Source organism: Boleophthalmus pectinirostris, unplaced genomic scaffold, assembly GCF_026225935.1.
Source record: "Boleophthalmus pectinirostris isolate CB_2022bp ecotype Guang Dong unplaced genomic scaffold, ASM2622593v1 HiC_scaffold_23, whole genome shotgun sequence".
In the NCBI taxonomy this organism is placed as follows: Eukaryota; Metazoa; Chordata; class Actinopteri; order Gobiiformes; family Gobiidae; genus Boleophthalmus; species Boleophthalmus pectinirostris.
The window spans coordinates 32984014-32997491 of NW_026571207.1; the positions used below are offsets into that span (position 1 = coordinate 32984014).

Below are 13478 nucleotides of genomic sequence, written 5' to 3' on the forward strand. Positions count from 1 at the left end.
AAAAGCCACAACAGAAATGACCGCGGGACTCTATTTTAATGCAAATGCCGTAACATATACAAATGCCACAACACAAACGCAAATGCCACAACACATTATGAGCCACAACAGAAGTGACCGCAGGACTCTATTTTCCGACAAGTGAAGAAGAAGGACTACAACGTGAAACGAATAATGAATAAATTACTTTTACTTACGTTTCCAACTTCTCCGTTCCTTTACTTTTCACGTTGTAGTTCTTCTTCTTCACTTGCCGCTTGATCGGTCCGTCGGAAAATAGAGTCCCGCGGTCACTTCCGTTGTGGCTTTTTAATGTGTTGTGGTTTTTTAATGTGTTGTGGTTTTTTTATGTGTTGCGACATTTGTGTTTGTGTTGTGGCGTTTGTATCTGTTGCGGCGTTTTCATTAAAATAGATTCCTGCAGTCATTTCCGTTGTGGCTTTTTTTGGTGTGTTGTGGCTTTTTGTTGTGTTGTCGCATTTGTATTTGTTGCGGCGTTTGCGTTTGTTGTGACCCCTCTCGGCTTCCGTAACTTTTACTATTGCAAAGACGCATAAACTGGGACTGGGTCTTGTCTCTTGTGAGTTTAGAGTGACTGACAGGTGGAACAGCCAATCAGAGGAGAAAAAAACATGGTCCGCTCATGTCCTTCATGCTCTCTGGGTGATGTGTTTATGGTATAGTATGTTTACAGCTTAGGGTGACCAGAATTTCAAAATAAAATACTGGGGCATTCTCGGTTTTTTGGTGGTTGGTACTGTATTTTCCAGGCTATTAGACGCGCTCTTAATCCTCCAACCCCATCAAAAAACGACCGCATGCCCCACAATCCAGAGCGCCCTATACACAAATCCACTCGGGTGTCCCAGCACGACTTCAGTAAACTATAAAGCCGCACCACTCGCAGCACACGCAAACACACACGGAGCAGACAGCGACCGCGCAGCGAAAAACACCCACAGACACACTCATCACTCCACGCCGACGAGGAACGGAACAGAGGAACGAACCGAAAAAGCGAGTGCAATGTGCCACTCACAACAACTGAGTCACTGCGAACGTGCCAAACAAAGTCCCACTGACCCATCCAACTGTTGTGTTTCGTTTAAAGTCCGATGCGGTGAATTTGTGAAAAGAGTTTGAAAATAGACCATTTAATGACAGTGCGCCTTATAATCCAGAGCGCCTAATAGCCCGGAAAATACTTTAATAATATGATACATAATATAATATGAGGACCCCCTCGAAAATGAGATGGCGAGACATCTCAAGGGGCTCATCCTCCAAACAAATTAAAATTTAATAAAATTGTGAAACGAGTGCATAATTAAGGAAAATTGTTCTGCAGAGACCACTCATGACTAACATGTAAGTCAGTGTAGTCACATTTTCTTTGTGTTTTGGTCGTTTTTAAGCAGCTTTTCTCTATTTTACTGAAACAGATGTCAATGTATGCCTCTCTTTACTGTTGGCATGGATCAGATTGGTCAAAAAAGGGACATCTGCAACATTTCATGTATAAAACTGGGACAAATCAGTGGTTTTGTATAAATCTGCTGGGACACAGGACACAGGGCTTAAAAGTGGGACTGTCCGGGGTAAATAGGGACATTTGTTCACCCTACTACAGCCTGGCTAGTGATTTATTTCTAGGGGTGTAATGATATCCAAGATATGCAATATCGTCACGGTATGAACCTCATGGTACGATAATTATTGTGATATCGTGGAAAAGCTCACGATATGATGGGGGGGCTCACGATTAGGGATGTAATGATATCCAAATCTCTCGGTACGATATTTTCACGATATACATCTCACGGTACGATATTTATTGCGATATTTTGTGGAAGCTGCTGCTTTTTCCTCTTAAAATGCCTTGACAAGACTTAATCCAAAGAACTAAGACTTAAAAGTGCTTAGAACTGTTATTCTTTTGTTCTTTATTGTTCTTCTTGTAGTCTGCACTGAAATGGAGCAAAGGATCATGGTCTATGTAGTTCCGTCTGTTTTTTTTGTTTGTTTGTTTGTTTTTTTTTTGAGCTCTTGCTGCACCATAACTCTTCATTTAAGCAAAGAGACTTGTAATTCGATATATTGTGATGGTCTACGACATTATTGTGAGAACTCTGCCGATACGATATCACGATATTTCAGTTATTGTTATGTCCCTATTTATTTACAATACGCTGGAGTTTGTTTTGTGAATAGGTGTCCAAAGATAGATTCTCACAATATTTTTCAGTTGGTCCGCCCACTGTGGACAGAGCAGCACTGAGGTTTGTGCAGAAGCCAAAGGCAAAGGACCAAAACAAACATGGCGGCGCAGACACGTACTTGAGCTTATTTTAGCAGAGATGCTTTTTAAGAACAGGCAGAAGGAAGCTCTTTGTGCATTTGTGGACAGGGAAGAGGTCTGTACTTTTCTATCAACTGGATTTAACTAAACTCCAATTTTTCTGGGAATCTTCTCTTTCATCAAAATTTTGTTAGAAAATACAGCTACATATCTTTAGACCATTTAAGTTTTAATCAGTTACTTTCAGACATTCCTAAAAGCTGCAAAATGAAACTGAAAAGAGAAAAGAAGAATTAGCTTTTGGTTTGTCTCCCACAAATAAGAAATCATAAATGACTCACTGGTGTAAACACAAACAAAATAATTTACAAATGGACGCTTAATATTAGTGATGGCATGATTAGTCGATTAATCGATAATTGATCATTAAGAATTTCATCGATTAAGTTCATTTTAATCGACAAACCGAATGTAGGTTGCTGTGTGTAGTGTGACCAAACAGGTCTGTACATGTGTCTCTCTGCACTCAGAAGGAGCGAGACACAAACAGTCGGTCAGTCTGCAACGTGCTGAAGCGCAAATGCATATTTAACGATGACTTGTACAAGAAATTCCACGCTTTTCGTTGCGTTTGGGACAAGTGTGAGTCCATGTGCACAGTGAACAAAGCAGCACATATGTTTCGGTGTCCAGTGGGAAAAAGTTTTGTCCAGGTGAGAGTCGCGCAATGTCGATGACGAGTCCCCACCTCCCTCCCCCTGTACAGTGTCCTAGTTTTGACAAACGCAAATATGGTCACACTAACCTGTATTCCACTGAGTCGTGTCGCATCAGCGCACAAGAGCTGTTTTTTTTTCTTCACTTAATTTATGCAAATTAGTCATGTGGTTTTAAGTTTTGTTTCTGTGAGACTTGTGCAAGTCTGCATTAAACACATTATAATGTCAAACGGGCTGATGTGGCTCTAGAGTGGTTACGGTTTATATGTCGTAAGTTTCAATTTATTTATGCAGATTAGTAGTGCAGATAGTAATAATAATGATGATAAATTTTAATATTAAAAACCTTAATGATTAATCGATAATCGATCGTTCATTCTCCCGACGATCGATTAAGAAAATTTAATCGAATGCCCATCCCTACTAAACACAACTGGTGCTTCACTTTTTCCTCACAGAACCTGCTTGTTTGGGGAAGATTTGCTCTTACTCAAGAATGTTTTAACTGAAACTTTTTTTATATATAAATTACTTCAACAAAAAAAGGTATAATTATTTAAAAGGCAGGTAGGAAACAACCCCTGCTGCAGGTTGTGTGAGGATGAAGAGGAAGACCTGTTTCACCTGTTTTATTTTTGTCCTTATGTTGCCAAGTTTTGGGTTTCTATTCAGTCTTGGGTACAGTCAGTGGGAATTTCTTTCAAATTTGAATACATATGCACACATGAATACATATTTTGTTACGAAAGATTTATATTTTTAAGGCTTCAATCTTATCAAACTTATGTTTCAAATACTACTCACAATCAGTAGAATGTAGAAAAAAATACTTGCCATGGAGAATAACACATTATTTGAACACAATAGGAAATGGAATATTTGAATAAAGGCCTTTACTGTCAATTTCTTCACATGTACATGCACATACAAAGGAATCGAAATTGGACCTGTCATCCACACAATACAATACAACATGACATGACACGGACCGGACCGGGAGACAGGTAGCAGATAGAATAAAACACTGCAGCATAACATGAGGATATGGGGAGGAGAAAAAAAAATAAGAGAACCACCCCAGACCATGCTCCTGTCTGGGCATAGTATGGTATGAATTACAAAAAAAACTACACCTCTGTGACATTAGTAGAGCCAAAACACAGAATAAACATTTTACAGGACAAGCAACCGGGTAGGGGAGGGGTGTGGAGTTAACCCAGCGTAGACAGGCAGCCATGTGGATCCACAGCCACTGGACAGTGGATACAACAGACCCGCCCACCAGACCAAGGTTGCAAAGCTGCGAGGGTTTGGGTATTCAGGAGTTGAATATTCGAGTATTTGCTCACTGGTATTAGGGATATAATAGATGCATCACAAATCTCGGACTTCCGGTCATTGTGCAATGCATACTGGGAAGGATTTTCCGAAAAAGTGAGCATCAAACCGCCATGTTTGTTTTCCCAGTGGGATGCGTCTGTTAACAAAGCCCATCTTTTCTAGTCTTTTCAACCGTATCGCTTTTGTTTCTGGTTCTGATATTGTCATATTTTTGTTTTGGGATTTGGACATCGTAATTGTGTGGTTGTTGGATCCTAACAGCGGAAAACAGCTCGAGAAATGGGCTTTGGAAGATTGTAAACTCCATAAATGCAAAAGGGAGTCAGATGTGTGTGTCTGGAAACCTCTGTTCAAACTGTTTCCCTTCCCAACGGAATTGAAAAATAGTGAAAGGCAAAAAGCAATGGGCAGTACTGATCCAAGGGAAGGACCAAAAAGGAAACCTTTGACTGCCTAAATCATCCTGAGTTTGCAGTGAACATTTTGTATGTGGAGCGACAACAAAGCGGGATCCCGTTTGTTAAGCGAGAGGTACAGAAGACAAACAGGCCGAGTTAGGACTTTCTTGTTCTTGTGGCTTTATAGCCTCATCACGCTTTGCAGTGGAAGGTGTTTCTTGGTGAACAACTGGTGCCTTTCACTTCGGCGTTGACTTTTTAAATTTGTAACTGAGGTTGAGCGAGGGACCAGGATCCCACTTTGATGGTGCTCCACATACAAAATGTTCACTGCAAACTTGGGATGATTTAGACAGTCAAAGGTTTCCTTTTTCGTCCTTCCTGTGGATCAATCCTGCCCCTTCGCCTTTCACTATTTTTCAATTTCGTTAGGAAGGGAAACAGTTTGAACAGAGGTTTGAGTCACACACATCTGATTCCCTTTTGCATTTATGGAGATCTCAAACTTACGAAGCCCATTTCTCGAGTCGTTTTCCGCTGTTAGGACATCCAACAACCACACAATTACTAAATATATGACAATATCAGAACCAGAAACAAAAGCGATATGGTTCAAAAGACTAGAAAAGATCGGCTTTGTCAAAAGACACATCCCACTGGGAAAACAAACATGGCGATTTAATGCTCACTTTTTTGGAAAATCCTTCCCAGTATGTATTGCACAATGACCTGAAGTCCAAAATTCGTGATACACGTATAGTAATATTATTGTTATAAAATCAATATTTTTATTTATTTATTGTTTCTCTTATTTTAATATGGCTTGAGCCTTTTTTTGAGTTGCTTATACCCTTTTAGTTTCTGGTTTGCCTTTTTTAAATGTTCTTTTTCTGTTATTATTATTACTAATTCTTCCCTCATGGCTCTGATTTAAGTATGACTGGGTATGGGTGGTGTTTGGTTGTGTATGAAGCCTGACCTTCTTGGGATTGTCAATAATAAATGAAAAGTCAGATTTTTCGGCTTGCTCAGCAGTTGTGATGCTTCAGCCAATCAGATTCAAATAGGTATCATAATGTTCTATCTTTTTCCGTTCTCTTTCAGTGAGAGCAGTCACAGATTGATCATGTGTGAGTCCGTTCAGAGTGACACAGATCTGCAGTCAGTCAGGTTATGTCCGAATGACCGTACCAGAGTATTATTTACGAGGATGTTTTCAGTTATGGCTCTGTCAGACTCGAGGAGGTGCCTGAGTTTGGATTTGGATTTGGAGTTGTCTGTCAATGTCAATTCCGTATTACAGCATGAGAATTTTATAGACTAAAACTCATTCAGCAGAAGAACAAGGCAAAACACACTTGAGGATATGAACGTTATGAAATGGAATACTATAAATAATGACAAACCTGCTGCGATGCTGACTGACTTGTTATTTTGTCCCCTAAACAGTATTATAAGTGACAGTGAGCAGTTGAATGCCTCTCCAGTCTGATCCCTCTGTCGTGTTTTACTGTGGGCGGGTGTCTTCCTTCATTTTAAACAGAGATAGCTCACAGTCTGAAAACTCTCCATGATCCTTGTTTAAGTCCCAAATCCTGCTTCAAAGGACTGTCAGTCAAACTCAGGCAGGGGGCGGGACTTCCTGTCAGTCTGACGAATAGAACAGAAGCTAAGTCCTCATGAAAAAGAGCGACTTATGTGGGCTGCAGGTTCTTTGAATTTGTGTTTAAGATGACTACAACCACCGTGTCTCTAAGAACTACACAGGGATTTAGACAGGCACATGGGAACACATGGTTGACAATATTGACGATTGTAGTAGTAGTAGTAGTAATAGTAGTCCTATCCTGATACTACAACTACTGCGATCACTGTTTCCACTACTGCTACTACTACTGCTATAAGTATTTACTGATGCATTCCTGGTTTAATCCTGATCTAGTCCAGTCATTTGTCAGCTTCTTCTGGAGGGGCCTGAAAAGAGCCTTAAAAGAGAGTCCAGAAGGATTAAAGGTGTTCATAAACATGTCTCTTTATTCGGCTCACACAGGTACAGATCTCTTGATTCAAGTTGATTCACACAGCATCTCTCCACGTCACCTCTCCTAGTACAAGAAGAGCTGACAGCTTTATACTGACCATCTCGTCACAATATTGACAAACTGTAACTGGTATTTACAGGAAATTCACAGAAATGTTGACCTAGACAGTGTAACCACAGATAGTCATATGTTAAAGAGTTCAGACACTCCCCCTTTATGTCTCATATACATCACAAAGTCCATCATAACATGTCCCAAACTCATTGACATTTTAAAGTTCAGACACTGACTTCTCTTTATGACACATGTACAAGAACATTAAACCCCTTCCACATTGCATGATGAATTAACATGAATGAAACACTAAAAATACAGAAATGAATTCCCACACATTCTTTAAGAGTTCCAGGACTATTTTTATTGCAGTAGTATTAGTAGTAGTATTTAGTATTTATTGTATTTATTGAGTAGTCCTGGTTTAGATCATTCCTTTCAGAATTGCAGTACTATTTTTCATTGTACAAGGTTAGTAGTAGTAGTAGTAGTAGTAGTAGTAGTAGTAGCAGCAGCAGCAGCAGCAGCTTGGTTTATATATATATATATATATATATATATATATATATATATATATATATATATATATATATATATATAATATATATATATATATATATATATAATTGTATAACTGTTTTACATTATATAATATACGGCTCATTTTCTTATTTCAAAACCCTGTTATTTTTTCCTGAAATGCTGAATATAAATTGCGTGTTTTGTTGTGAGGTCATGGCCCATCCAAGCACACAGATACACACACACACACACACACACACACACACAGATACGCACACACATACGCACACACACGGACACACACACAGATATGCACACACACATGCACACACACGCACACTCACGGGCACACACACGCGCACACAGACAGATACGCACACACGCACACACATGGACACACACACAGATACGCACACACACAGAGCGATGCATTCACTGACCCAAGCCCAGTCAGTTTCTAATTCAGATGCCCCGAGGGTAGAAAAAACATAGTCCTGAATCAGTCCTGGTTTAGATGTGGCTTAGAGGTAGTTTAGACTTGGTTTGCACCCAATTCAGTCCTGGTTTAGTCTTGGTTTGGACCTGATTTAGTCCTGGTTTAGTCCTGGTTTAGACCTGGTTTAGACCTGGTTTAGTCCTTGTTTCTTTTCATAGTATTTCATTATATATTATACCCTAAATACGGTTCATTTTCTTATTTCAAAATCATATTATTTCCTCCTGAATCGCTGAAATAAATTGCATGTTTTGTTGTGAGGATACTGTCCACACACACACACACACACACACACACACATACACAGAGAGAGAGAAAGAGAGAGATAGAATGCATTCACTGTCCTGAGCTCAAGTCAGTAATTCAAATGTCCTGGGGAAGCAGAGACTGGACCAAGGCTCTGGAATCCAGTGATGGCCAATTACACAGCTGTCATAGAGAAGAGCTGGGAGTCACACGGGGAGAGGGGGGAGGGGGAGGCAGGCGCAGACAGACAGGGGCAAGTAGACAGGGGCATAGTCGGCAGGAGCAGTCGGGCATGTACAGAGGGAGGGGGCTGTTCTAACAAGGGTGGCAGAAGAAATAAAAGTAATGACAGGAAAGAGATGTGCACTGGACATTAGATTGTACTATAGTAGTCATATTAGAATCATGTTATTGAAGGGATTTTTGAATTAACACAATTGGTCCAATATGGAAAATCTCCTAAATATTTACATTTCTGTTGACTGATTGTCTATTGATTATGTTTTCATATGCCAACCTCAATATCAGCTTGAAACATCTTTGGAATTGGAGCTAATGGGTTCAGCTGACAGTCTGTTCAGATATGATTCAGATGTGTCCTTTGAAAATACCAGATTTTGTGCATTATTATTTAATGTTTTGTCCTTGATTTCAGTCTGGTGACCACACCCCCTGTTGTGTCTCAAACCAGATTCAAACATGATCGTCCAATCAGATTTGTCTATTTCAGTGACTCGTGTGAAACAAAGGAGCTCATTGAACAAAATCACGTTTCTCTCCTCTCAGATTCACTTTTGTTCTTCACTCATTGATTCTACAGATCTCCTCCGCGTTTTTCAATCCCCTGTGATATATTTTTTTCCTGCTTTTTTTCTTCCTAAGCAGACAGACTTTGTGTGTCCCTGTTTGGCTGAGTGGCTTTTTGGACCATTACTTTGTACTTCCACTTGTTACTCTTACTTGCGTACATTTTCCTACTCCATCAACCTCTGAATAAGTCATATTTTCAGTCTCTGCTCTGGTATCAGGTGATGTTGTGTTACGGAAAGATAAAGTATTGTACCAGGACTGAAGAAGCAAGATCGGTGTGATATCAATCTTATGATACCAGCTCCTGATACAGTGTTTATTGTCTTTAATCATAAATACATTTTTCTGTTATAAACTGAACCACTCTGATCATAACAACAGAGGTGTTTAGGTGCCAGCTGGAATCAATGCTAAATGACATAATTAAATATTTTTGTTTTTATTCAAGTAGCATCTGAACTCTTTCCCAAACCCTGACAGTGCTCCTGTGTTTTTGTAAATTGCTTTAAAATGTCTGACTTGAGTGTTTCTTGTGTCTCTGTCTCTGGTCCTTAGGGCCCCCTGTAAATGTGACCTGCAACATCTTCATCAACAGTTTCGGCTCCATCGCAGAAACCACCATGGTGAGTCCTTTTTATCTGCACTTTATCCTCAGGGTGATTTCTGATGACATCACAACAGTATGGTCCTGTTGCAGACCACTTTTTATTTTAATCATTGCCAGTCCATATACGCTCTATACAGTGGCTCTATATGGAGCGTATACACCCAAGGGTCATGTTCAAATGCAGGCTCTTGGTAGAGGGCCTTTTTTACATGACACTTTACAAGACAAAATCAAATCATTTTGTGTAAACATATGTAAGCATTTTTAGTGTGAGGGGCTCGCCCTCCACAGATCAGACCTGAAGTGTGATCATAGACCATATATTGATATTGCTGTGGTCAGCTGGGGTCTGGTCTGCTATGAAGCACGGTGACTGAGGATGTCTGGGGGGTCTCGGCACATGCAAACTCTGCAGCCAGAGCTAAAAGCAGGACTGACAGAGTCTGTCTGTGTTGTTATAATGTGTGTGGACTGTGTGTGGGACACAGTGAAGGGGATAAAGCTGCAGTATTATTGTGGACGAGCTCCTTGAGACTTAATGTTCTGAGCCTACAAGAGTCTGTTTGAACAGGACCTTGAGGTTTAATGGACGGCATAAGGATTTTCATGGAGCTGGAGAATCCACCACTGACCTTCACTATAAACTCATTAAAGGCACAAAGTCTGGCACACTTACCTCCTTTGGCGTAATAACTATGAACATGGAAAATATCAGAGGTACAGTGTCCAAAATGTTTAGAAAATTGTATTCACTCCTTCAGAGTGCATTCCACTAATGAAACTACTGCAGATCGCACCAGGTTTGTGAAGTTGTAGTGAACAGTTTTATGTCATGTTTTCGTACATTTATGGAGAATTATGGCGTGGAAGCATGGATGACGTAGGCTTGTGGGCGGAACCTTGTACAGAATCTTACAGCTAACTGTAAGGAGGGTTTGAATAGGGCCCAGGAGAGATCGCTAGATCACTCAAACATGCATGGATGACCTTTAAAACCTCTTAAGGAATGTTTTGATGAGGTAACAACATTATAGCTCTAAAAAGTCAGTTCATAACATCACAGTAGTCTGTGTTCGGGAGTTCTAAAGCTCCTCTTCTGGGGTAGAGTGCATCTGAGGAGAGGATAAACTTAGAAATTGTAAATGTACAGAAAATACAGAGATAGAGCGTGTACAAGAGGAGGCCTGTATCTGACACAGTTTCACAGGTTTGTCTCTGTACGTTGTGAGATACAAGTGAATGGTGGAATCTGCTTTTAACTGTCAGATTGCAGATTTTGTTGACCTGATTTATGTTTAAAGACCCATAAAGTCTCATGATTTTCAGATTTTTCTTTCCACATCACAAACACACGTGGAGTTGAGTTTTGTTTCATTCACACATGTTTAACACTTAAACCCTGCAGATTTAGGAGAGTTCTTCTCTTAAACTGAAAACTGAAAACTTAAACTGAGTAACATTTTATTATTAGTCTGTTTACATCTCCAAAGCTCAAAATGCTCTGTTCCACCTTGTGATGTCATGTAGTAATACAGGAAGTGCTCCACTTTTAAACTTTTTTCAAATAATTGAAAATTAATTATAATACAGAAAGGCAAATAATTATAATACAGAAAATAATAAGTGATAACAAAGTGACCTTAACACAAACTAAACAAACAAATTCAATACTGCTCCCCCCCTTTGCTGAGTCCTAATGGTCTCTCCCAGGGTCCTCTGTCTGGTGCTCAAAAAAACAAAAAAACAAGTGTAAGTAAATCAGATTTATATTAACTAAAACGTGTGCACTCAAATTAGAATATAAGTCTAAATAAATAAATTAAATTATGTGTAATTTGATAAACTTAATGTAAATGAAATTAAATTATACTGACATTATGGAGTGGCAGCAGAGGCGTCCACCACGAGATGTAAACAGACTAATAATAAAGTGTTACTCAAACAAAACACAACTCCAGGTCTGTTTTTGAGGAGGAAACAACATTATAACCAGTGTTGGGAAAGGTGACTTTTAAAATGTATTCCCCTACAGATTACAGTTTACATACACCAAAATGTAGTTTGTAACGTAATCCATGAAATTACTTAAAGTGAGTAACGTAATCTGAATACTTTGGATTACTTGATTTGCTGTAGAGAAACAAAGACGAGGAAATCTTCACGTAAGATGTTTTGTCTGATAAAAGAAAATAAAAAGCTCAGTCTTTACTTAATCAAATTAAAAAATATTATTGATAGAAGAGGAGACATGGTTTAGTCCTGTTAAATCCTGTTTTAGTCCTGGTTTAGACCTGGTTTAGTCTCAGTTTAGTCCTGGTTTAGACCTGATTTAGTCCTGGTTTTAGACCTGGTTTAGACCTAGTTTAGACCTGGTTTAGTCTTAGTTTAGTCCTGGTTTAGACCTGGTTTAGTCTTGGTTTAGTCCTGGTTTAGACCTGATTTAGTCCTGGTTTTAGACCTGGTTTGGACCTGGGTTTACACCTGGTTTAGTCTTAGTTTAGTCCTGGTTTAGACCTGGTTTAGTCTTAGTTTAGTCCTGGTTTAGTCCTGGGTTAGACCTGGTTTAGACCTGGTTTTAGTCCTGGTTTTAGTCCTGGTTTTAGTCCTGGTTTAGTCCTGGTTTAGACCTAGTTTAGACCTGGTTTAGACCTGGTTTTAGTCCTGGTTTTAGTCCTGGTTTTAGTCCTGGTTTAGACCTAGTTTAGACCTGGTTTTAGACCTGGTTTAGACCAGGTTTAGACCTGGTTTAGGTGTAGTTTAGACCTGGTTTAGTTTCTGAGTTTGGGAATAGCCCAAAATGAGAAAACAGGAAAGTACCTCTGTGTAATCCATTTATTTCAACTGTAATCCAATTACCACATTGAAACAGTAACTGTAACCAAATACAGTTACTCATAATTTGTACTCTGATTACATAAGGTACATGTAATCTGTTACTCCCCAACACTGATTATAATAGGACTTAAACTGAGTCAAAGAGTCAGTGTTGTGGACCTTTAATATACCTGGACCACTGAGGGATTACACCGATGTAAGACCACAAGGGAATAGAAAAGAAAGTACTACGATTTAATGTTGAAAATCACATTCTATTGTCTAGAGAAAGAGTGTTTTTTATAATTATCGTGGCATTGGAATCAGTAGAGTATCGAGTCTATAGTTTAATATCAAAATGGAGTTTGAAATGTTAGTATCCTGACAACAGTTGCTCTCCGTCTGTAGATGAAGCCTGGTATTTACCTCAGTAGACTGTCTGTGTTGAATTTTAGCTTCATATTCTATTATTATGATGATGATTATTATTCAAATGTGCTTTTCAGACGCGTGCAGAAAAAGGCAGCAGCTCCTCTGAGGCGTGGACACGTCTCAACACTCAGAGTCAGAGACAAAACCAAAATGAAACTGAAATGAAACCCGTTATTTTTCAGTACGAACAATTACACAGAGCTAACGTGAACAAAGAGAGAGGGACAGAAAGAGGGAGGGAGAGAGAGAAGACAAAATGAACCACGTCTGCTGCTCTGCTCTACACCACAGAGTCTGAGGCACAGAGCAGTGAAAGCCTGTTTAACACTCACTGGTGAAAAATGACTTGCTTTTGTTTTTTTGTTCTTTAGAGATGGGCAGGTACTCTCAAATATTGTATAAAAACAAAAGAAATCAAGGTTTAATAATAAAAAATAGAGGATATGTTGTGATCTTTATAGTGTTGGATTTCAAAATATTTGCTTGTGTTCTCTTTGGATTCATTAGATTCATTAGTGTAGTTTATAAATTTCACTCAGCTCAAGTAAATGAAGAGCTTACCTAACCATCCAGAACCACACACTTAGACACAACTACAAAGAAAGATGTTGTTTTTCGTTGTAGAAAGATGACTACAAAGAAAAACAAACATAGCTCATAACACATAAAAAAGGAGAAAAATCTACATCAAGGACTGA

At 39.1% G+C, this 13478-nt stretch overlaps 1 protein-coding gene across 1 annotated transcript in view; it reads left to right on the plus strand.

The window, feature by feature from the left end:
- Positions 1 to 13478, plus strand: part of glra1 (glycine receptor, alpha 1) — a 279246-nt gene that overhangs the window by 159822 nt on the left and 105946 nt on the right. The window contains 1 exon segment of the mRNA XM_020920567.2: positions 9483 to 9550. Within this exon segment, the coding sequence (XP_020776226.2) occupies positions 9483 to 9550 (68 nt within the window).